This window comes from Balaenoptera borealis (genome assembly GCF_965194805.1).
Source record: "Balaenoptera borealis genome assembly, chromosome: 1".
NCBI classification, from domain to species: Eukaryota; Metazoa; Chordata; class Mammalia; order Artiodactyla; family Balaenopteridae; genus Balaenoptera; species Balaenoptera borealis.
The window spans coordinates 91,620,103-91,646,090 of NC_138860.1; the positions used below are offsets into that span (position 1 = coordinate 91,620,103).

General features: G+C 43.3%; 1 protein-coding gene across 2 annotated transcripts; it reads right to left on the reverse strand.

Annotated features, from left to right (window-relative positions):
- Nucleotides 1–1,017: 1,017 nt before the first annotated feature.
- CD2 (CD2 molecule) lies at nt 1,018–21,868 on the reverse strand. Of its 2 annotated transcripts, XM_082369619.1 has the most exons (6): nt 21,647–21,868; nt 21,203–21,508; nt 16,295–16,528; nt 12,135–12,238; nt 11,836–11,958; nt 10,609–10,743 (listed from the first exon to the last, which is right to left on the reverse strand). In XM_082369619.1, the coding sequence occupies exons 1-6, from the start codon at nt 21,705–21,707 to the stop codon at nt 10,726–10,728; spliced, it is 846 nt and encodes a 281-aa protein (XP_082225745.1). In that variant the 5' UTR covers nt 21,708–21,868; the 3' UTR covers nt 10,609–10,725. The 2 variants fall into 2 exon arrangements, with proteins under 2 accessions (XP_082225744.1, XP_082225745.1); XM_082369618.1 differs by lacking the exon at nt 12,135–12,238 and having other exon boundaries at nt 1,018–10,743.
- Between the last annotated feature and the right edge of the window lie 4,120 nt (nt 21,869–25,988).

Sequence of the window (25,988 nt, forward strand, 5' to 3'; positions counted from 1 at the left end):
TTAAAAAAATTTGGGCCTTTTTTTTTAGAGGACATGGAAATAAGATGGCTCTTAAGCAGCACTGGTATTTTACAACTTTTTTTTAAGATTAGGATTTATTCACTACTGTAATAGAGCAGAGCGTTCATGCCTGAGCACCAAGTTCTCCACAGTCTCATACCTATGAGCTAAATAACAACCTCCTGCCACACAAGTATATCGTAATATTCTTGGTCAGGAAATGAAATTACAACAGAAGAGCAAAGATCTAATGACATCCTGACATCTTTGCCCTTAATTCTGCAGTTGCTTCCAGACTCTGATTGCATAGTATTTGTATGGAAGGTTCTTGCTAGCCTGCCTTTATTTCTCCTTTAGTCTTGTAATTATCTGCAAAAATGTCTCATTGTTCTGGAATAGTCAACAGACTTACCCACCCAAGTTTCCTTCTAGTTTTTTTTTTTTTTAATGGTAAAATAATTATAGATTCATAGGAAGTTGCAAAAATAGTATCTAGAGTCCAATAAATTCTTCACCCAGATTTCTTCAATGATGACATCTTATATAACAGTGTTACAATATCAAAACCAGGAAATAGATATTGGTACAATCCTGTTGACTAAATCACAGATTTTATCTGGTTTTCACATGAACTCTGAGTGTATGTATGTATATATGTGTGTGTAGCTCTGTGCATTTGGGTTCCATGTACAGATCTATGTAATGAATCTGTAAATACTGAACTGTTCCATCACCATGAAGAACTCTCTCATCTATCTCTTTATAATTGCTCCCCCTGACAAAAATAATTCGTTAGCAGTACTGTTTTTAAGATGTCTCCTTGTTGCTGTGTACTCATTCAACTTGTTGTTTCTAATTGCATAAAATTCTACACAAGCACCAAAATATGCTTATCCATTCTCTTGGTCACCTTCTAGATTACCTATAATTCTTTGTAAGAACAGATACAAGGGGCTTGTACAGGTATTTCTCTAAGATATATACACCCAGGAATAGATTTGTCAGGTCAAATGTTTTATGAATTCTTGATTTGACTCCGCACTGCCAGATGGCTCAGAACGCTCCCCTTTGACTAGAGCCTAAATACTTGGCCACATCTAGTAGCTGAGGGTGGATGGGAAATGTAGTCTTTACCTTGGCAACCATGCTATCCAGGTCAACTGTTATCATTAGAAGGGGACCAATTAGCAACCATGGCTGGATCTTTTATTCTTAGTAGGCTAAGACTTTTAATCAAATGTTGTTTGTTTGTACAGTAATATAATCATGATTTTTCTCCTTTCAGCTATTTTGTAATTTTATTGATAGATTATTTTTATGTTGATGTTTCCCTGAATTTGTTGGATGAACACTACTTGATCATGATGTATTTTTAAAAATATAATGTTGGCTTTTTTTGTTAATATTTTATCTAGGATTTTAAAAATCTACATTCATAAGTGGAAAGAACTCATACTTTCCTTTTTACATTGTTCTTATTCAGTTTTAGAATCAGGATTATATTAACCTCATAAATTGAACTGGGCAGTTTTCACTCTTTCTCTATTTTCTGAAATTACTTGTATAAGATAGAAATTAGTGCTCCATGGACATTTCATGAAAGTCACCTGTAAAATGCACTGGAGATATTTTAAAAGGTAGATCTCTGATAATATATCACTTTCTTTAACACCTCATAGTTTATTCCCGTTTTGTGCCTCTTCTTGTGCCAATTTTGCTTTTTAAATTTTTCAAGAAATATAGCAAATTTCCTTAGTGTTAAAAATATATTAGTGTATAGCTAGTTATTCATAATGCTCTTCTATGAATTTTTAAATTTCTGTTGCATCTGTAGTTATCCCCTCATTTACATTCTGTAATTTTTTTCTTATTTGAATCTTCAACCTCTCTCTTTTTCCTTAAGTAGTCTCACCACAGGTCTATCTTATTAGTCTTTCTAAAACACTAGTTTAGGATTTTATTAATACTCTCTAGTTTTGTTGTTGTGATTTGCGATTTCATTGATATCTGTTCCACCTTTATTATTATTCTTTTCTTTCTGTTTCTTTGCTTATTCTTTTCCCATCTTCCTGAATATTATCCTTTGCTTGTTTTCAACCTGTCTTATATCTTGATAAATGTATTTAAAACTACATATTTGTTTCTCAATACGTACTGCTGTAGATGTAGTCGTCAAATTTTAACATGTAGTACTTTCATTATCATTTGGTTTTCTATATTTACTTCTTTGGTGATTTTATTATTAACCCAAGAATTACTTAATTATATGTTTTCTATTTTTCTAGAAATAATGTATTTCCAGAAAAGTAATGTTTTCTAGTAATCTGACGTAGATTTCTTTTCACTAATTTTTTAAATAAAGTTATTTATTTATTTATTTATTTATTCTTGCCTGCATTGGGTCTTCGTTGCTGCGCGTGGGCTTTCTCTAGCTGCGGCGAGCGGGGGCTACTCTTTGTTGCGGTGTGTGTGCTTCTCATTGTGGTGGTTTCTCTGGTTGCAGAGCACGGGCTCTAGGCACACAGGCTTCAGTAGTTGTGGCACATGGGCTCAGTAGTTGTGGATCACGGGCTTAGTTGCTCCATGGCATGTGGGCTCTTCCCAGACCAGGGCTCAAACCCGTGTCCCCTGCATTGGCAGGCAGATTCTTAACCACTGCGCTGCCAGTGAAGCACTCTTTTCACTATCATTTTTTAAAAAATTTTCCAATTTAATTCATTATAATTGAAAAAGGTAATCTGAATAGTAGTCATTCTTTAGACTTTCTTGTAATTTCCTTTGTGGCCTAGTATGTGATTAAGTTTTTAAACTCTTTTATGTGTACTCAAAAAGAATATGTACCCTATTGGGTATAGATAAATTGAGCTTTATTGATTGAAATATTCAGATCTTCTACATCATGGCTTATTTTTTTCTCTGTTTAACCTATTCATTTCTGAAGGCTCAGTTTTCTCCTATATAATTTTTTAATGTTAAAACTTCCAACTAAGATTATTAATTTGGCTCTTTCTTATCAAGCTCTATCAGTTGTCATTTTATATTTTTTGAGGTAATATTCTCAGGTGCATATGTGTTTGCTCTATTATTGTTTCTACCAACATATGATTTCCTCCCTTGTCCCTGGAATTTTCTTTTGTCAGGTATTAAGACTGTTGTCTCATCTTTTTTGCTTGATATCTTTTTATTTTCAGCCTTTCTATATTCTTTTCTTGTAAATGTGTCCTCTGTAAACAATATATTGTTGGATCTTTCAAAACGTCCAATTTGAGATGCTCTGCCTTTTGATTTGTGACTTAATCTATATACATTTATCATAACCACTCTATATTAGGACTTGTTTCTGCCATCTTATTTTGTAGTTTCCATTACCATTACTGATATGTTTTTTTTTTTTTTTCTGTTTAACCTTCTTACTCTTCACTGAGTAGATGTGATTTTCTTCTGCTGGTTTAAAAGAACATATTTAATTTTTGTTCTTATAGTGGTTACCCTTACCTTAAGATACATATTTGACTATTTCTTCTTCCTGACTTATTAAATGTATCAATATCTATTTCCTCTCCCTGACAAGGCAGGTAGTTTAACAGGTTGTCTCACCTATTTGGACTCTGCTTCCCCTGTCCCACACATAATACACACAACGAAAACCACACACACACATACACACGAAACTGATATAGCCTAGATCAAATTTTAGTTCTGGATTCTTATGAATATAGTTTTCCCTTTGCTTTTCTTCTGTAACCTTCACATTTTTTTTTCTTTTTACACAACAGTTTTGCTAGGTTATTTGATCACCCTAACTCTACATTTCTCCTCAGCATCTGTTGGATTCATTTTCCTCTTTTTTGAATATTTCTTCCAAGGGTTTTTCAAAATGAGTCTATGTATAGCATAGTTTCTGAGGTTTTGTATGTCAGAAAATATCCAGAATACTTTCTATTATGTCCTCACATTTCAATGTCAATTTGGCTGAATATAAAATTCTATGTACAACACTTTAAAAATAGTATTGCTTTTTAATCTTCTTGCATCCAGTGTTGCTACTGAGAAGTATAATGTAAATCTGATGCCTGTTTTTTTGTATGTGAGCTTCTTTCTCTCTCTGAAAACATTTCAGAATTTTCTTAGTCGTCAGTGATTTTAATTCATAGCAATGTGTCTAATTTGGGGGTTCCTATCTCTTCTGTTTGGCTCCACATCATAGCCTTCATTTTCTTCCCTATGTTTTTTTTTATTTTTTCTTCTGTGAGATCCCTGTTATCTGAATGTTGGTATTTTTATCCCTCATATCTCTTAGTATTTCTTTTACTTTTTAAAATCTCTTTATATTTTCCCCTGCCTTCTGGAATAAGTCTTCAGGATTATTTTACAGCTCCTTAATTCATTCTTTCACTGTATCTATCTTGCTACTTATCCCAGCTCTTATGTCTTTTGCTTCCACTACTATATTTTTCACATTTGATATTTCCACTTGGTTGTTCTTACATCGCATTACTAATATCCTCCCTGATCGAGTTTCTGACAAGCCAATGAACCAGATTGTGCTGCTGGTCCCTTCCTCCAAAATTAACTCTTGGCAAACTACAGAACTACTGGAGGGAAAAAAAGCATGGATATGAAAAACTAACATAAAACTGAGGACCCATGGGGGCTTCCTTGGTGGCGCAGTGGTTGAGAATCTGCCTGCCAATGCAGGGGACATGGGTTCGAGCCCTGGTCTGGGAAGATCCCACAGGCCGCGGAGCAACTAGGCCCGTGAGCCACAACTACTGAGCCTGCGCGTCTGGAGCCTGTGCTCCACAACAAGAGAGGCCGCGATAGTGAGAGGCCCGCGCACCGCGATGAAGAGTGGCCCCTGCCTGCCACAACTAGAGAAAGCCCTTGCACAGAAATGAAGACCCAACACAGCCAAAAATAAATAAATAAAATAAAGAATTATAAAACAAAACAAAACAAAACAAAACTGAGGACCCTCTGAGAAGACCGAAGGCTCTTGGTGAGTGGGAGTGTGAGCAAGGGGACCTGAGGGGATGGATGTCCACAGCCTGGGGCAGAAGAGGGTAGGCGAGCGGAGAGCTTTTAAACCATCCCTGCTCTCTCCTCCCTGTCTGGGCTGCCTCATCACCACAGCAATCCTGGGCAAGAGTCCCAGCAGCTTGGCGGTAGCAGAGAGAGTGAGGGCAGCTAATCTGAAGGCAGTGCCAGAAGAAAAAACAAATGCATATACAGTCAGTTCTCATTATGCATAGTGGTTGTGTTCTCTAAAGCCACCATGAACACTGACTTAGCAAATACTGAACTATGCTCCCAGGGGGAATACAGGGTTAGGTTCCTGGAAGCCTCTGGTCACACATTTTTATCAACTGATCAATACAGAAACTTGAACCTTGTTTTATGTGTGTTTCTGTTTAAAGACACCTAATTTAGTATACATTGCTGATGCATTAACATTGAACTCACGGCCAACAGTACTATAACTCATGCTTCAAAGAAGCTTATCTGACACATGGGTTTTTTCCATAGGACACATAGAGCCTTCTTGCCCTTAGGAACACTAGCACTTCAACACTGTTATGGACTAAATTATTTCCACCAAAATTTATATATTGCAGCCCTAATCCCCAATGTGACCGTATTTGGAGATGGAGGAAGAGTAAAGACCAAAACCTCTGTGAGCAGGAGGGGTTTAACGACTAGCTGGGTGGTTTTACTGGGAAACCTTGGTTGTCAGTGTCATTAGGTCTTTTTAGGTGAGATTTTTCTTTAGCTGATAAATCTTTCCCAATATCCTGCCTGAAAATATCATGAATACTCTGCCTGATTTCTGCAAGCTGGGTGGGGTAAGAGCTCAGTCTCAACATTCAGTAGAGAACTTGTATTTAATCCCTCTGGTTTTAATTGTGCTACTGTTTTTTGTTTTTTTTCCCTCTGTTCTCTTCGTCCTTGTAGTTTGTGTCTTTTATTGTTGTTAAGTTTAATGTTATCTTTGTTGGGTTTCAGAAGGGAGTAAAGGCTGACACATGAGTTAAGCTGCTACCCTTAACTAGGAACTCCCCTGCTTTACTGTTACCCCTGCCCTGTTCTCTCCCTGAAGACAGCTCCCTGCAATCCAGGTTTTGCTTCCCCAGTCCATGTGGCTGGGCTCTGCGGCACCAGTTCATGTGGGACCTCCGGGACTGCTTGACTGTTTGCTAAAATCCATGAAATTGATTGTCCCTCCCAACATCTGCTGTAAGCACCTTCCCGATGCCGGCCCTGACCAGTGGGTATAGATCTCACACCCTATCAGAGGCAGGCTATCAGAAAGACCCGAACTTCCCCTGCCACCCCTGCCCCTGCTCTGTATTGCTGTGAATAAACCACCTTCCTGTGGTTTTCAACCTCCACCTTGTGGAGTGATGTCCAAATGTGTCATCAGGGTGGCCCTGCTTATGGGGCCTGGGAGCTGTCAGCAGGCGGGTGGCTCAATCCAGGCTTTGTGGGGCTGCCTCACAGGTCTGTTCTTTGCTTTTAATATATCTGGCTTTGGATTTTATCAATTTGTCCCATGTGGCCAGATGTTAGGAAACTAACTCAGGTGACTCAAACTCACAGCACACTAAGTCACCTTACAGAGTGCTTATTTATTAATTTAAAATGGGTTGTGTCTCTTTCCGATACTGGACCATTTGTATCTGCTATCCAGGGTATTCATTCTCAGGTATCAAGCCAGAAAGAAAGCTCAGAGTTGTCAGATTTCTGCTGTACACCAGGGCATCTCAGTTACAATTACAGACATTATTTCTAGTTAATCCTCACTTTAACCCTGTGAGGTGTCATCCCCATTTTACAGATGAGGAAACCAAGGTTCAAAGAGGCTGAGTAAATTATTCAAGCTTTCAAAGCCAGTGAGAGAGAGTCAGAACCTTCTGGCTGCAGTACCTGTGGGCCTCGTCCTCCTTTGAACTAGAGGACCACAGAATGAGACACAGAGATGAGATGGTCTCACAAGGTTCATGTCACAGCAGAGTTCAGGGGTCAGGAAGGGCCTCTTTCATGACTCTCAGTTTGGGTCCTGAAAGAAGAGTGTGGACAGGTGAAGAGCCAGGTGAGGAGTGTGGGCAGCGGGGTCAGCACGTGCAATGGTCCTGTGGTGGGGAACACATGGGTGAGCTTGAGGAACCGTATGGCTGCAGCCCAACCAGCCCAGGCGAGCTCACCCTAGAGACGGCAGAAGGAAGACTGAGATGAAATCGCTAGTCTGCAGCCAAGGTCCCCTTGGAGCAAGGCTGACCCAGTTGCTAGGATCAGACTGCTTTTAGGGAGAGCAGGGAGGATATCAAAAAGACCGGAATTTTCCATCTTCATGGGACACTCTAGGGTGTTCCAGTGTCTCAAATTACCTAAATATATCTTCCAACCAGGATGAATTCATTGTAGTGGACGTTACCCGCAGAGGATTGTTTAACTGGACTGTCGCTGTTTTTCTTACAATGCTGTATTATCTATAAAGTCCTCAGGTTTGACAAGTCACTGAAGATTAATAATTGGAGGACCAGTATTGGACCACCAGACCTGTGGTTCCCCACTTGAAAACCACTCAGAATTGTTATCGTTAAAAATAACAGAGCCTCGGGCCCCAACCTAAGCTACTGAATCATCAATTTTTTTTTTTTTTCTCACAAGCTCAGCAAGCTATTCTGCAGCTGGCCTGACCACTTCTCAGAAAGTCCACACTGTGGGACAGGCTCAGTGGGAGATCACACAACCTCAGCAGGGGTGACTGCAGCACAAATCTTGAGTGAGGCCTGTGTTTTCCGTCTCACGGTGGAGATTCCAGCAAGCCAGGGAGTGTATCTTCCATGTGTAGATGCCACGGATGTTTACTTCCCTTCCTTTCATCAAGACTGTACTCACCCATTGAGTCAACTGGCCAGTGAAATTTTCAGTAAAGTGGTACGGGCAATGCTGAGAAATGGTCAACATCCTCAAGAGGCTTATTAACCATGCATTTCATTGCTTCTAAAATGCACTTTTTTTTTCACATTTTGACACCTCAGGAATGGGGTTGGGCCTAAAATTGATTGTATCTTAGCATTTGTTACAGTGTGATTGAGAGTGTTTTTTCTTTCTTATGGTATGTAAATAATGGTGCCAGTTAAAAATTAATGGTATCGGGGGATTCCCCGGTGGCGCAGTGGTTGAGAGTCTGCCTGCCAATGCAGGGGACACGGGTTCGAGCCCTGGTCTGGGAGGATCCCACATGCCACGGAGCAACAAGGCCTGTGGGCCACAACTACTGAGCCTGTGCGTCTGGAGCCTGTGCTCCGCAACAAGAGAGGCCGCGATAGTGAGAGGCCCGCGCATCGCCATGAAGAGTGGCCCCCACTTGCCCCAACTAGAGAAAGCCCTCGCGCAGAAACGAAGACCCAACACAGCCAAAAATAAATAAATAAATTAATTAATTAATTTAAAAAAAATCAATGGTATCTTCAAATTGATGAAACATAGTAGTTGAAAAAGGAATAACACATTTATATAAACAGGTAGTCGGCATGAGCTTGCCCTTGCTGCTCCCTTTGCATGGGTAATTCTGCACCTCTGCTTCACCAGTTCTACTAAACTCAGTTCAAATGCCACCTCCTCCAGGAAGCCTTCTGTGTCACCCCAGTCCCACCACTCAATCCAGATTCCAAGTCCTTCCTCTGGGCTCCTGTATTGGCCTCTGACCTATACTTATCACAGGGTTACATTTATCCTGTAATTAGTCTACCCCTCCCCCAACTAGACAGTGAGCGTCTTGAAAGCAAAGATGCCATGTACACCTCTGTGTTCCTAGTACCTAGCACAGAGCCTGGTATGTAGTAGAAGTTCAGTAAATGTTTGTTGAATGAATAAATGATGAAGGATTGAATAGTTAGAGGCAATACATGTTCTGTATGGTATATAATGCCACAAGATTTCAGGAGAAAGGCACAGCGCGGGCTGGCAAGGCCAGGGAGGGCTTCAGGAAGGGAATGGGATAGGAGCCATTCTGGCAGGATGGCCGATGGAATAGCTCAGGACTGCAATGAGGAAGGAGAAAGGGGGCAGTGCTAAGACCTTCATTTCTCTTCCTAGGTTGATCTTGTGATGACTGTTACTTGACTGGATTTCATGTTTGAATTTCAGGAAGCTATGGGCTTCCATTCATCATTATTCTTAATAATTAACTCTGGGTGCTAAAACAATGGACGCTCAGGTTCAGAGAAAAGAGCAGTTCAACCCTCCGTGAGCTCTCACAGGAAGTCCTGAATGTACATAGACTTTGTGGTTTAAACCTCAGAGCTTCCTGCCAGAGCCTGACAAGGTTTAGCAAGTCTAAGAAGCTGGGAGAAGGTGGGCGGATGGGACCACAAACAACATGGTACCAACATTTCAAAGCAGGTGGCTTCTCACCACCTATTGTTTTAGAACCTTAACTGTAAACTGTTCTTTTCTCTCCCACTTCCCTCAAAGTACAGCTAGCATGACTGCTAGCTGGGGGTGGGGCCTGAACTTTTAATAATGGTCCCTTAAGACTTGGGATTTGCTTCAGCCAAGTTGTCTCTTAGCCTGCCCTTTTACATGTCGTCTGGTAGGCTCATGGCACCTTCAGTATTCATGGATTTCCCTCTTTTCGAGGATGGTTCTACAGATCATGGTGACCATGTCTGAAGAGTCAAGGAAGTGAAACCCAAAATGAGATTATGTTTTCTGGTGTCTCTTGTTGAAGTTTGTGCACAGAGATTTCAATTCATTGTATAAATCTACCAATAGGCTGTGGGTCCAGCTTTGCAGCTGAGACCTGGGGAGTGGATTCTGGTTGTGCTGGTGGGGATTAAGGTGGCCCAGTTGAATTGGGATGGCCAAATTTGGTCCTGCTGTCACACCCCACCCACTAGCCTCTTTCTCATTCAGCATCTGGATGCTGGACTCCTTTCTACAACGAGTAGATGCTGGGGTCAAGTCAAGGCTTTTGTTTCACTTGTACTCCCGATACAGTGAGCAAGTGTCCACCTAAGAAAACCAAGGGTCTCTCAAGCAGGAAGCTGCTTGCAGCAAGACATGGCCACAGTGACTGCTTGACATCTGACACCTGCACGTGCTCTGAGAGGAAGGGCAGGAGAGCTCTAGGATTCTGCGCCCGATCACCCATCATCCTAATGTGTGCACCTTTATTGTTTTTCCCTTCCTGGTGAGGTGGAGCTCTGTGAGGAGGCCAGAGACTCCAGACGTCAGACCACATGGCTGAGTTGGAAGATACAGACATGGCTGTGGCTCCTGGGCTGGGGAGGTGATCATGGTCTGCTTGTAGAGCACACTTGATGGAAATGTGGGCGTGCACACCTGGAGTGGAGAAATTCCACAGTGCCTTTTATGGGAAAGGACGGTTTTTAATCTCTTTTAGTTAGAGGAAGAGGACAGCTGCGTCAGGAGACAGTTATGAGTTTTCCTCAGCCTCACAGGGAGGTTTCGTTTGAACTCGAGGCTTGGGGAGGGGAGGGCCTTTTTGCTGGTGAACTTGTTTGCCCAGGGTAGGAGGAGGCCTCTTCTTCTGCTGGTGCTGGACACGGGGGCCAGGAGGCCTGGGACGACGAGCGGGTGCTTGGGAACGATGACCAGGTATTGGAGGAGTTTGGGACATGGCTGGATTTTGAGGAGTTGAGCCTGGAATTTGGTGGGGCTTCAAGCCCCTTTCCTCAGGGGTCACTCTCTTCCCTCTTATCTCCAGCTCCTCATCTGCAACAATAAAACCTCTGAAGAGTTTTCTTGGCAAGATACAATCAAGATCAATGTAACAATTTATTGAGTGTCCCTCCTGTGTACAAGATGTCACGCTAGCTGCTCTGGGGGATACGATGAGGAAGCAGAAGCCACCTCTACCCTCTAGAGATTCCAGGCCTTGGTGGGGTAGGGGAGACAGAAATGCCCACCAGAAAGATAGAGGGAGAGCCTAGGGCTTTAGAGCCCAGGACTTTAGATGGTTTTGTGCCTGGGTCTCCAGGGAGCAGAGAGGGCACTCAGATCCCAGCCCTGCCTCTGAGTCATCCCAGGGATCATGCCCTAGAGCATGGCAGGGTTAGAGCCCTTGTAATAAGCTCTGAGTAGTCAGAGAGGACATTAGTCCCTACCTGCCTCTGGATGCGTCTCTCCGTTAGATCTGCCTTTCACCCAGTTCTGCTGTAATTCACCCACACTGCTTGGAGTGGCCTGGACGCTCCTTGAGCCATCTCCTCACTTATGAGCATAACTTTCTCATTCTAGGTGAGTTGTCAGACAGGCCTGATTCAAGGAAGAAACGCTCACAGCCCTAACCCCTCCCCTTGGAACAGTGAATGGGAAAGGGGATATAAACATCCAGTTTTAGAACAAGTGTGTTCCTGGGAGTCCCTGTGATGTCCTGAAATGTTACCTGTGTTCCTAGGAGCTTGGTCTTGAACCCACCTTGGCCACACCCTCAGGAGAAGACAAGATGTTTGTTCATAGAAACGGTGTTTCGAAGCTTATCTTTCTACCCACATAGATATATGTGGCTCATTCAACATATGTCCACACAGCTTTATACCCAGTCAGCCTCAGGTGGTGGATTCCAATGAGGCCGGCCTGGATGGAGCTTCTCAAAGCTCCCACATTGTTACCCCTGAGAATTTGTTTTTCAAAAATCAAGCTAACCACAAAACGGAACAAACTGTAACTGCCGGTTACAGCCCTGACATTCTGAAACTACCCATCTCCATTATCTTCTTTCCAGACTCTAAGTGCCAGACCCATGAGTTGTTTCCACGGGGATTTCACCCAGACCTGCGGTGGGACAGAAGAGAGGGAGCTTACCATTTCTCTTTCTCCTCTGTTTTTTCCTCTTGCTAATGTAGAAAACGAGTAGCGCCACGAAGACCAGGAAGATGGTGCCTCCTCCGCAAATGCCGATGATGAGATAGATATCCAGACCTTTCTCTGCAAGAGGAACAGACGTGGGATGGATGGGAGGGTCCTGGGAAGAGGGGCCATTTCGTTGCTCTGGCCAAGGACTTGAGGACTCCTGCCTCCTATCTTTCAGATAAAAGAGCTTGGTGGGACTTTTCAGCCTCAGGGAAGACAAGCTCATGGAGGCTGGTGAACTGGGTCAATACCTGAGCGGGTGCAGGGTCCAGGATAAGCCCTCTCAGAACGCTCCTTGGAGAACTGCTCTCCTGAACCACAAATGCCTGATTCTTCATGTACCAAGCACTGTCCCCTATCAAGGAGAATGTCACGGAAGTTTAGATCTGAGAAAGAGTTTAGAGAAGATCTAGGGTAATCTCTAGTTTCACAGACAAGGCCCAGAGAGGGAGGATGAGTTGCCTGAGGCCACACCGTATCCATTCCTGAGTGGTTCCTTTAAGCAGCCCCTCATCTCCATGTTTCTGCACTGTTTTTCCAGCTTCATCTCTGGCTGTCCTCCCACGTCATGATTTTTTCTCACCCTCTTGGCCAGAAAGTTTCTAAAGACAGGATACATGTTTCAAGTGTCCAACCCAGTTCTCTGACCTCAGAGGCAGCACCCCGTCCCAGACTTTCCCTGGCCTGTGAGAGAAACTCAAACACACAGCGAGTTAGCAGCAGCAGTGGACTTGATCTCCAGCTCACAGACCTTCAGCTGCTGTCATGCAATGAGGATAACAACGACTGTGTTAAGAGAAATGGGTTTGAGTGCAGGTTCTTCTAGGCAAGAGCTGTGTGACTTTTGGCAAGTTACTCCACCTCTCTGAGCCTGTTCCTGTCTTTAAAAAATGGAGATAAGGAACTTACATCACAGGCGGCTGCTGGAAGTCAATCAGATAATGGATGTGAAAGTGCTTTGTAAACTGTAAAACTACACACAAAGACGAAGGTCTGCTCTGACTACAGTTCTGTGCACCGGTGCTTCTGGGAGCTATTTCCTGGGAGGGATGCTGGACCATCTGCCCCTTTGTGAGTCAACAGCAGTCACAGAGGCAGCAGCTGGGGCCAGGGGTCAGGGGACTCGTACATCTGGAGAACAAATGGAGCTCAGGAAACCAAGGAAACCTTGGAAAACAAGGAAACCCTTCTCTAGCCAAACATTCCTGGGAAGATACTATTGTACATGAAGCCCAGGATGGGCCCCAGGAGCAAGCCGGAGGCTCAGAAACGAAACTAAACAGGTTTTCAGACTGCAGTGGTTTGTTAATCCTTGCTTTCTTTCCTAAGTCTCTCTCTGACCCATTCTTTGCCTGCCGGTTGCACAGCCTCTCTATGCTCTGTGGATGAAGGGGCTTCCGTTAGGAAAGCAAGCATAATCCTAACCTGCTGTGAAATTGGACCGGGAAAGTTAGGTGGGTCCTTTAGGCTCTGCCTGCTTGGAGGAAGGGCCAGGGCTATTGGAGTCCACCTTGGGCTGAGCCAAGGACTTCCCAGGGTCTGACCTGGGTTGGGGGGGGTGGGGGGGCGTGGGCCTAGGACCAGTTGGGGAGCAGGGGCTAAACCATGAAGCCACTAGCTTGTCTTCTCAGAGTCCTCAGGCAGGGCAAGCACGCCCCTATCTGGGCACGCTTGGGAATGTAGGAGCGCCTTACACAGTCTGTTCACAGATTTGTCCAGCACAGCCTCTGGGTGCTTTCTGCGGGGAATGTTCCAGCCTGTCTCAGAGGCAGCTGTGGCTCTGTCATTCAAAGCTACGTCCTCGCAGTCACTAAATCCAGCCACGCTCCTTCCTGCACTCCCTCTTGGAGATAATGTGCCTGCGAGTTTATGTGGTGGAGTCCTTCTTGTGTGTCCAAACCTGCTCCTTCCTCCTACTGTTTTGGTTTTAAGTACATGCTCATTCTTTTCTGAGCCAAGTGGTTAATCCTATCATTGCTCCTCTCTGCCTTGACCTTTTAGGACGAAACATCCAGATCCATTTTAGGGTCCTCAAGAGCAGCCCTTTCCTCCCCAGTCTCCCCCTAGGTACTCCTCCCATCTCTCCAGTGGCCCTTTCCCAAACTGGCTCCCACTCTGTACCACAGAGTAAGGGACAGGAATGCTCCAGTCTTCAAACCTCAGCTTCCCCCAAAGCCCTTCTTCCCTCGCTCCATCCCTCATGCACACACATTTTTATACTGGTGGGATCTAGTTAAAATAAGCATGGAGTAGGGTTGCCAGATAAAACACCGGATGCCCAGTTAAATTTGAAATAAACAACGAATAGTTTTTAGTATAAGTATGTCCCACGCAACACTTGGAACACATTTATACTGTCTCTTTTTATTTGCTAAATCTGGCAACTCTAATCAAGAGCCTCCTAAAAGGGGATAAGAGCTTGTGAAGTCGAGGAGGGGCGACTTCACTCACTGTGCCTTAGTGATGGGGGGCACGGAGGGACGGCTGGTGGGCAGACATAGACTTCATAGGAGGTGAAGCGACGCTGGTCTGAGCGTGTGACTGGCAGACTCTAGGATGGTCCCCGTTGAGCCCTGCCTCCTGGCATTCCCACTGATGTGAGACCCCTTCTGATTCAATGTGGGCTGGACTTACTGAGAGGCTCCTAATGAATAGAATACCGCAGCAGTGATGGGACATCTATCACTCCTGAGATCAAGTACAAAAAGACCACAGCTTTTGTCTTGGGCGCTTGTTGTTGCTCTTTCTTAGGCTGCTCTGAGGGAAGTAGCTGCCATATTGTGGGGCAGCCCAATGCCACCCCCGTGAGTGAACTTGGACATGCATGCTCCCCCAGTAGTGCTTGCACCTGACTGACATGACTTCAGCTCCTGCCTGTGTCTTGATTATAGCTTCATGAAAGACTCTGAGCCAGAAACATCCAGTTAAGTCCCTCCCAGATCCATGTCCCACAGAAACTGTGAGATAATAACTGCTTGTGTTTTAAGCCACTAAATATGGGGTTGTTTGTTACGCAGCAACTGATAACTAATTCAAAATGTATATTAAAAAGTCTCACTTCTGACTTCACACCAGCTCAGGGCTGCTTCCTAGGGTCACTGACCAGCCATACTCACTATAGAAACTCAGGGTCTCTGGCCAAATAACTATCTTTTGTGCTCAGTTTCTTGTCAGGGGGTTGACTAGACAACAGTGGAAAGAGAATCCCAGAGTATCAGATGAGTAGACTCTTGGGGATCACAGGGCTCATCTTCTTTGTGCACCAGGAGGCTGAAGCCCAGAAAGGAGAAGAACTCTGTCCAGGTCATCCCTATATATTTGGACAGGCCCAAACTAGAAGTCAAGACCCCTGGCTCCCAGAGCAGGCCACGTTTCAAAAATTACTTCTAGGGGCTTCCCTGGTGGCACAGTGGTTAAGAACCCGCCTGCCAATGCAGGGGACACGGGTTTGATCCCTGGTCCGGGAAGATCCCACGTGCCGCGGAGCAACTGGGCCCATGCGCCACAACTACTGAGCCTGCGCTCTAGCGCCCGTGAGCCACAACTACTGAGCCCTCGTGCCACAACTACTGAAGCCCGTGCACCTAGAGCCCGTGCTCCACAATGAGAGAAGCCACTGCAATGAGAAGCCTGCGCACTGCAACAAAGAGTAGCCCCCGCTCGCCACAACTAGAGAAGGCCCGCATGCAGCAACGAAGACCCAACACAGCCTAAAATAAATACATTTATTAAAAAAAAAAAATTACTTCTAGGGGTCACATCAAGCTGGCGGTCCAGGAAAGAACTTAGACTCTTGAAGTTTCAGAACTTTCTGGTGCTGGGCTGTCTGCTCTGAGGCAGTAAGAGCATTGCCCACCTGTGTTCATGGTCTTCCCTGGCCTCGAGCTCTCCCTCCCCACAAGCCTCTAACTCCCAGGGTTTCTACAGCCCTTCTGCCTCTGCCCCTGATAGGAGGTGCCAGCCATCTCCCCTCCAGAAAGGAATCTTTTTTGCTCCCTATTATTGCCCTAAGAGCCACAATCATGCTCACTGGCTAGCCGAGGGATCGTGGGCAAGTCAGCTTGCCCCTCTGGGAAGTGGCGGTCTGTGTGAGATCACCGTTACAGCTCCTTTTATCTCTTCTACTCGGCAATTCTTTCGCCTAGAAGAGAATCTTTTTCATTGCCTGAGGTTATACCACGCTCCCTGAGAAGACTCCCAAGATGGGCAACCATAGAGCACTACCTCCTCTCTCCTCTAAGACTTCCCTTGAAGATTTCCGGGGAAAAGAGGTATGTTTTCGGTCCTCATCCTGAGCCAGGGCTGTCTCGCAGCCCAAGCCCCCAGGCCCTGGAGCGGTCCTCTGCTGTGGGCCTCAAAGGCTGTGTTTGTGAAGTGAACTTGGGGTGTCTGACCAGTGCCCACCACGCACCTGAACAGCTGATGGTCACCGTGCTCTTTTGGTCACTGACATTGTTACTCGCCACGCAGTTGAATGATGCAGTCCATTTGCTGTTCCACTTGTGTGTGATGACCTTCTGATGACTTTCTTTGATACGGGTCTCATTTAAAAACAGTTTTAATTTAAGGTCACTTCCTTTTGCTACCTCGCAGATCAGGGTTCTGTTGGTACAACTCCAGGAAATTACAGGTTTCGAGACCACCTCTGAAAAGAAAAGAAAGATCCAATTCATATTAGGCCATTTACTGATTGTAAAAGACATAGGTATTTAGAGAGGGGAAATTGAGTTAGTTTGGGACCAGAAAAAATTTCAAAGACCCTTAGCAATTTTCAAAACTTATTTCTTTTTTTTTTCCGAATTAATTAATTAATTAATTAATTTATTTATTTATTTTTGGCTGTGTTGGGTCTTCGTTTCTGTGCGAGGGCTTTCTCTAGTTGCGGCGAGCGGGGGCCACTCTTCATCGCGGTGTGCGGGCCTCTCACTATCGTGGCCTCTCTTGTTGCAGAGCACAGGCTCCAGACGCGCAGGCTCAGTAGTTGTGGCTCACGGGCCTAGTTGCTCCGCGGCATGTGGGATCTTCCCAGACCAGGGCTCGAACCTGTGTCCCCTGCATTAGCAGGCAGACTCTCAACCACTGCGCCACCAGGGAAGCCCCCAAAATCATTTCTATTTCATTTTATTTATACAGCACATTCAGAACAAATTTATTTCTGATATTTATAGATACATTATATCAGTAAAAAATACATCATATCACATGCTTATGTGCTGTTTTATATCTTAAAATGTTTTCACATATATGATATCATTTCACCCTAACAAACAGAGAGGCAGATGTTTTTCTTCTTGTTTACAGATGAAGTGCCCAAGGCTCTGAGAGGTTAAATGGACAGTCCAAGGGCACCCACTAATAAATGGCAAATCAGGAGAGGAGCTCACCCTTCCAGATCCAAGTTCAGTAGTACGGGTAAGAGGTTTACCATATCCTGATCCCCATACGTTCAGGAGCCTGTGAGGGATAGCGGGGTGGGGGCAATGTTTTAAGAGCAGCTGCGAACTTGACCCTGGAGGACTGGTACATGTGTAGCCTGGGGCCTTGGTCACAAATGAAGCAGCAGGTCCTGGGAGCAGGGGGCCAGGTGTACAGTTCAAACTCTGGAGGGAGGGAGCGCCTTCAGCTTTCCCAGAGCTGCTGTACCTCACTGGACCTCATCCACGAGAGAAGGATAAGAAAGACATTCCCCACCTGTCACAGCAGGGATGACATGTGACAAAGCCCTGGCACACTGACAGGTACTGACAATATTGGTGGTAGTTGTTATAATCATAATCATACACGCCCTGCCTCTCCTTTTCTGACATGACAATATTCGAAGGCTGCATCATGAAAGAAAAAGCCCTGGCCTTGGCGTCAGTTGGGCCGGGTCCAAATCCTACTCCACCACTTGTGAGCCGTGTGACCAACTTCTGCCCTTTTTCTCGTCCTTCCCTCTCTTTCCTCAGACTTGCCACTTTCCTCTCTCAGCATCTTTCCGTTCATTATGCAGATGGATAGCTTTTTTTTTTTTTTTTATGATTTCCTCCCTCCCAGACAATAATGTCTTCCCCACGAACTTTCTCACCAAATTTCATTTCTGTCCCAAAATATAGGCAGGCAGAAATTAAGGGTTTTTTTTTTTCCCATCCAGGGATTTGGTGTGACCCAGAATGAAGAGGATGGAAAAACATCACCATACAACAAGACAGGGTCAGTGCATACGCTAGGGGTTGAGTCAAGGAGTTTGCTTGTGTTTTCAAAATGGAAATACTCTTTTTTTATTTATAAGAGTAAATCGCATCACTGTAAAAATTGATAAAATACCAAAAAAGTTTCAAGAAGATTAAAAACCACTTGCAATTCTACTACCCAGAGTCAATAATTATTAATGTTTCGATGCATCCCTTTAACAAATGTTTTCTATGCCATGCATACCACATATGAATAGTGTTCTAAAAACTAAAACTGGATCATAGATTTTTTTTTAGTCTGCCTGTTTTCCTTTAATGATCTATTATGAAATTATTTTAGGAACACCAATAAATATACACTTTCATCATCTTTTTAAATGACCTATTCTTTTTTTTTTTAAGAGCTCCTGACATCTATTTATTTATTTATTTATGGCTGTGTTGGGTCTTCGTTTCTGTGCGAGGGCTTTCTCTAGTTGCGGCAAGTGGGGGCCACTCTTCATCGCGGTGCGCGGGCCTCTCACTATCGCGGCCTCTCTTGTTGTAGAGCACAGGCTCCAGACGCGCAGGCTCAGTAATTGTGGCTCACGGGCCCAGTTGCTCCGCGGCATGTGGGATCTTCCCAGACCAGGGCTCGAACCCATGTCCCCTGCATTGGCAGGCAGATTCTCAACCACTGCGCCACCAGGGAAGCCCTAAATGATCTATTCTTGATTTAATTAATAAGTTCCTAACTGCTGGGGACTTTAAGATCCTTTCCAGTATTTCACTGATATGAACCACCCAGAAATGGCCATCCAGTCGAAGTTATATCTTTGCATACATCCTCTCTGTAAGATACTTTCATACAAGAGGCATGGTTGGATCCTGTGGGGCACGTCTCACAGATGAGACTCTTTGATTCCAGGTTGCTAGGACAAACTCCTTCTCCACTAGCATCTGCTTTTAAGGGGCCTTCCACTGGTTCCTCAGCTGGCAGCAGCAGCCCCCTCCTTAAGGAGACGTGGGTACCAAGGTTGGAGACTGAGAAGCATGGAGGAACAAAGAGATGGGGAGAGCACGAGCACTGAGGAAGCAGGTATTGTGTCCCAGGTGCCCAAGGCACCTATGCTTAGTTGTCTCCCTGAAGCCTTGTCCCACTGAATAGCCGATAGAGTTATTATTATGAAAATCAGACTCAGAGCAGACAGAGAATTTGCCCAAGGTCATGTGGCAGGAAATGGTGACTGGACCCACAAATTGACATGCTGTGTGACATTCACACACACACACACAAACACAATGAGATGGCTGTTGTGTCATGCAAAGATCTGTGTCTTTTGGCCAAGGAGTGAAGGTTTATTTTTGAGGTCATGAAAGCATTCTAAAATTGATTGTGGTAATGGTTGTACAACTCTGTAAATATACTACAAGCCATGGAATCATACATTTCAAATGGGTGAATTTTATGGTATGTGAATTATACCACAATAAAGCTGTTTGGGGTGGTGGGTGGGGGAATGTCTCCATCCTGGCTAAAACTAGCCTTGGGTTTGGATCCTGACTTTGTTCCTGTCAAGCCACTTCTGTTACCTTATAGATAGTAAGGGGATAATAACAGCTACCTCTCAGGATTGTTGGGAACCTTAAATAAGATCACGTAGCAAAGCACGTGACATCTCACTGGTAGCCATTATTACCACTGCAGTACTAAAGGAAACACGAATGTGAAGCTCAAGTTCAAAACAGGACACTCAAGCCCATGCTGGCAGGAGTCATGATATCTGTGGTTCCCAGAGCCCACAAGCAGAGGTCCCTGCTGGCTCCATTCTGTCTCACCCCATTTCTGGAATGTACTGTCCGTTCTGGTGCAGGTCTAGGTATGGAAAGTTGTCATTTGCAGAGGGGCTGACAGTGTCTGTGACTGTTGGAGGGGGGCTGCTACCAGGTCCCAGTGCTCAAGAACAGGGCTGGATGGTGACTCTAGGTAGAAGGAGGGGGCCCTTCCTTTGGCAGCGTTTCCTGTGCGAAGCACAGAAATGCTTATTTGTTCACTGAATCTCTGGCTTGTGCTCATGCTGGGGTTCCTGTCTTCCTCTCCAAGCTAAGTACAGCTTCCTCTTCTCACTTTTATCCACACCCAGCCAAGTGACCCCTGGACTTGTGACTTCATTGTCACTTCCATTCTATTGCACTTTCTCTTCCCTCTCTCCCGAACTCAAGCCACTTTGTTCATCCTTTCTCCACACATGACCCCCAGTGTAATCGTTCTTTAGGCATTTTATAGGCACCCTTTAGTCTAGGCCACTAGTTATCAGCTTTGGCTGCTCATTAAAATCACCTGGGGAGTTTAGCACCTACGATGCCCAGGCCCTGAACCAAGAAACTCTGATTAAATTGGTCTGGGATGGGACTTAGCACTGGTAACTTGAATAGCACCTCAGTTGATTTCAATGTGAAACCTGAATTGAGTCTCACAGACCAGCCCCTCCCTACTTCACTTGGATTAAAGCAGCAGCTTCCTAGCTGGGCTTCACGCTTCCATCTTCAATAGCTACTACCACCCTCCCAGTACACGCATAGACATACAAAGCCACACCTTGTGTATTTTCTACAGATATCAGCAAATATCATCTTCCACCGTTGATCATGCCAATGTTGAGCTGATTAGAAACAAGGGCTGTTCATCCTTAAATTCATCATTTCCAGCCCTTTTCTGCCTTACAATTACTCCTTCAGGACATCCTGGCTTGAAAGTGTCTCTCTGGATGGAAGACCCACTGTCCTCCAGTCCGCCTCCCCTTCCCAGTCTCATACCTAGCTTGCCCTTCACCATCCACCTGGAACGGCCACCTTTTTCTTCTCCCCACCTGTTCCCCTCCTCTTGATTAACGCAGGATCTTAATCCAGATCCTTCACTCAACCCTGAATCCCCAAAGCCTCTGAAGAGAGAGTTTGACGTATGTAGACTTGAGGGTCTATTAGCTGTGGATTCAATCTCTCTCACAGGACTGGAGCCTGCATCGAGGCAGGAGGGATGCATTCGATTTCCTTTAGGGCTCCCCCAAGGCCAAGGTCAGGGCTGGGGACATTTCATAAATGCTATTCCTCACCTTGCTAAATAGCACCCATACTGAGATGGAGGAATTTAGGGGACAAAGACTTACCTTGAATCTTCAAATCAAATGCTTTCTCCAATATGTTTTTTCCATTCGAATCATATACAGATACTGTGTAGACATCGCTATCATTTCTCTTCAGAGCTTTAATTTTCAGAGTTCCATTTTTTAACATCACATACGTGTCCGTTATCTGGTAAGGTGGCTTGTCTTGTTTTAATTGTGCGATCTTGATTTTGTTTTTGTCCCATCGTGTGTCTGCTATCCCATCATTCATTTGGAAACCAGGAATGTCCAGGTTGATGTCATGATCCAGACGACCCCAGATGACTTTAGTATTTTCAGAGACCTCACCTACAAAAAGCAAGGAAGTTACTGAGGTAGCTCACTGCCGAGGAAAGCTGGGCTGTGACTTCTCTGATTCTTGCACTCACTTCAGGGTTGCCAAAGAAGCTTCTAATGGTGACAGTGGAGACCCACGCACCAACTTACCTTTGGTGGAAACAGCGAAAATCAGAAGGAAGCTGGCTAAGATTTTACACGTAAGTCTCATCTTTGGGGTTAGTTTCCTTCTTGTGACTCTGAGCTCTTCTTTTAAAAGGAACTGAAATAACACCAGTGGAATGCACTGCCTGAGAGCTTAACCACGTGCCTCTCCTTTTTGCTTCTTTACAGTGACATAGAAAACAGACACACACACACACACACACACACACACACGCGTGCACGCACGCGCACACACATACAAAACCTGGCTGATGTGCTCCTTTGCCAAAGCAGGTATATTTATGAGTGTGTATCTTCTTATAACATTTTAATCCTCACAACAACCTTGGGTGGGTTTTAGTATTCCCATCGAAGAGAAAAGGAACTAAGAGGCTAAATAAATCACTCAGGATCACCCTTTAGTTAACAAGGAGCCAAATCCAACCATACGGCCCATCTTCTATCCGTTCTGCTGTAATGTCCCTAACAGGACCACATAGAAATATAGGTAAATGTTTATAAGCGAATAGTTAGTAGAATACAATCATTTATTCCATGATTACAAATACTGGAAAATGTATACATACTAAATAATTATGAAAGTGGAATTTTTTCTCTTTCTCAAAAGGCATTTTAAATGTTCTAAGACTGTTTATGTGATAAAAAGAAACAAATATAAATTGAGTCTCAGCTGTAAATGCTTGAAATCCCCAAATCTTATGTTTAGCATACATTTTTAAAAAATTTTTGTATTTATTAATTAATTTTTTATTTATTTATTTTTGGCTGTGTTGGGTCTTCGTTTCTGTGCGAGGGCTTTCTCTAGTTGTGGCGAGCGGGGGCCACTCTTCATCGCGGTGCGCGGGCCTCTCACTGTCGCGGCCTCTCTTGTTGCGGAGCACAGGCTCCAGACGCGCAGGCTCAGTAGTTGTGGCTCACGGGCCTAGTTGCTCCGCGGCATGTGGGATCTTCCCAGACCAGAGCTCGAACCTATGTCCCCTGCATTGGCAGGCAGACTCTCAAACACTGCGCCACCAGGGAAGCCTAGCATACATTTTATAACTATGTTGAAATTCACAGATAGGTAAATAAAAAATTGTTCCAAAACAAAGAAAAATGCATTGAGACTATGAAATGCTATTAAACAACCAGAACAAATCATCCAAGAAACATTTAAGATGGTTAACACTGTAGATGGTTAAGGAAAGGAAGAGATAAGGAGAAAAAAGAGAAGTGCTAGAGGACCAGGAGAAAGAAAGAGGAGAGAAATGTGTGAGACAGGGAGAGAAACAGAGATGCACTGATGAACACAGCCAGAAAAAGGGGCACAGAGAGACCCAGCTATAGAGAGAGGAACACCCAGTTACAGATTTCCAATGTAAAATTCTAGCCTTATGATTCTTTAGGATACAGTGAGCAAAAATCTTAAAAATTGTGCTTGTTTTCTGTTTCAACTTTAGGTGCAACTATGGATGTCCTGTCTCAGAAAGTTGCCCAGGAAATGAAAGTAAGTCAAAACAATGGATCTCAACCACTGGGCAAAAGGAAGCCTGAATAGAATATTTACCTCACGATTGTGTGGCAAATCCCTAATTCACATCATCCACAAAAATAGAACGCAGTTGGATTACATTTTTAAATGTTAAAAGTATTACACAGTGCTACAAAAAACCAGTATAGAGGATATTTTCATGCCTTTGAGTATGGAAGGCCTACCTACATATGCTATAGGTTCCAAAAGTATTAATAAAGAAAAGATGGACACAACTATGTAAAAATGTAACACTGAAGTATAGGCAAAGAGATGATGAACAAAATGAAAAGACATGACAGAAAAATTTGCAATATATATGAAAAATTATTAATATCCAAAGTATATAAATTATTCCTATCAATCAAAAAGACAAATGAAATTCAGTTTTTAAAATGAGCAAAGGATATAAATGAGCAGTTTATAGAGGAAATACTTTATAGAAAAAAATGTCAATAAATGTATGAGAAGCCATCTAATGTTATATATATATATATATATATATATATATATTATAGCCATAAAACACCATTTTCACAATCAGACTGGCAAAGTTAGAAAAGATAGTGATTTACATTATTGGCACGAATGTAGGGAGAATCAGGCACCTTCATATAATATTAGAGGGAGTATATAAAGCCATACCTCCCATGGGGTGGAATTTGGAAATTTTCACTGAACTTTAAAATATATATATTTTTTACCTAGTAATTTTAATGTGAGAAATCTATCCTTCACAAATACTTGCATGAATGTGCAAAAATCCTGTTCAAGGATGTTTGTTATAGTGTTTTTTTGTAATAAAAATGTTCAAACAACTAAAATTATGGTATATTCATACTATGAAATATTGAATAACAGTTAAAATAGAATGAAGTAGCCCTAAAAGTAAGAATATATTATAATATATCATTATTATATTATATTATATCACATGTAATAGTGTATGCATAGGAAAAAGTCTGTAAGGACTCATGCCAAACTTTTAACAGTGTTTCCCCTTTCAGGACTAAAATTTGGAAGCGGAAGAAAGGAAACTTTTACTTTTTACTTTATCAACTTCTGTGAAGTTAGAAATTTTGATAATGAATACATTAATTTTGTAATAAAAAGTTTTTTTGATAGAGGGTGCTTAAGACACATGTTTTCTCAAAAGTATATGCAGATCCTGAGAAGCAATTATCATCTAGCTTCCTTGCTTGTAAGTGGCTAACTCACTGGCCAACTGCCAACTCCAGCCTCTCAAGGTCTGGTCCAGACGGTGTGGTGACGGCCATGGTGTTACCTGCTTCAGCTTTCCTGATAGTTTTCCTAGGCTCTCATGGAGCAAGTGGAGAGCAGCTTTCTGTTCTTTTTAAAACGTTATTCCTGCTCCTCTCACATCTTTCTTAATTCTGAATGACGAATGGGCAGGACTTCAAGGGCAGAAACTGAAAAAGAAAGGGATCGATAAATCTATGTAAAATTTAAAAATTTTGTACATAAAAAGCCCTAAAAAACATTAAAAGACAAAGTACCAAAAGGGGCAAATTATTTGCAAGATATATAACAAAGGTTAATATTTAATTTTAAATTTAAATTTAAATTTTTTATGTAAATGTAGAAAATTAAAATTAAATTTTTTATGTAAATGTAGAAAGAAAATGTAGAAAAAACACCTTGATATTAAATTTGGTTAAGGTTGTCAAAGGGACAATTCACAAAAAAAGAAATACAACTGAATAAGCCTATGAACATGTAGTCAATTTATCAATAAAGCAATGTAAATTTTAACATAGATGCATTTTTCATCTTTTTTTAAATAATTAAACTATACAGTGTTAATGATGGTAAAAACAGACATTCTTGAATATCGACAGTAGAAATGCAAACAGGTGTAGAGTTTCTGGTGGGCAGTTTGTCAGTGTGAATCAGAAGCATCAAAAATATTCATATTTTGACCAAGCAAGTCCACAAGAATGATTTTGTCTTAAGAAAATAATGAAAGACTTACAAGACTTGGCTAAAAGTTTATATCTTGTAGCATTTTTTATAAGTCAAAATTGCAGATGATTTAAACATTTGAAAGGAGGAAATCTGTTAAACAAATCATGATATGGGCAAAAACTGAATATGGAAAAAAAAAAGGTCACGATAAACAACGTAATCCCATTTTTGTTTCTCAAAAAGTGTGTGCTGGGTGTGTGTCTTTTGGAAGGATGTCCACCAGGGTGTTGGTCTCTGCGTGTGGGATAATGGCTATTGTTCTGTTGTCCTTGGTTGTTGCTGCTATTCTAACGTCTCCGAATTGAATATATATTGCTTTTCAATTGATTTCTTTTTAATTCTAAGTGGGCCTCCCACTTAGGTAAAAGCTCCCAGTACTGAGGGTGGGTACAGTTCCTGCCTTCCTGTATGTGAGCTTCCAGGGAAAATCCGCCGATGACTCATTCCAAATTTTCCCGCTCCATCCTCACTGCCCTCTAGGGGCTGTCTCTTGTTCTGTCTTCATTGACTCTTCCTACCCAAACTAATACTCCTGGGGAAATAGTCTAAGAGGGAAGGGAGTAAGAAGCAGAGGAGGAGGGGGCGGAAGAAGACGTTTCCAGAGATCTCGCTCTAGGACCAGTTCCTATCCCTGACTACTGAAATACCTTTGGTCCTCACTCCTGCCTCCCTCAAGTCGTGTCAAGGTAACGCGCTCGAGAGAGAATCAGGTTGTGTTCACGCCGCAGCAGTTCACGCCCAACCAAATGTCCTGAATTGTCAGATTTTAGAGCAGCAGGAAATTCAGGAAGCGATCTGGTCTCCTCTCTGCATTTCAGCTGAGGGTCTTGA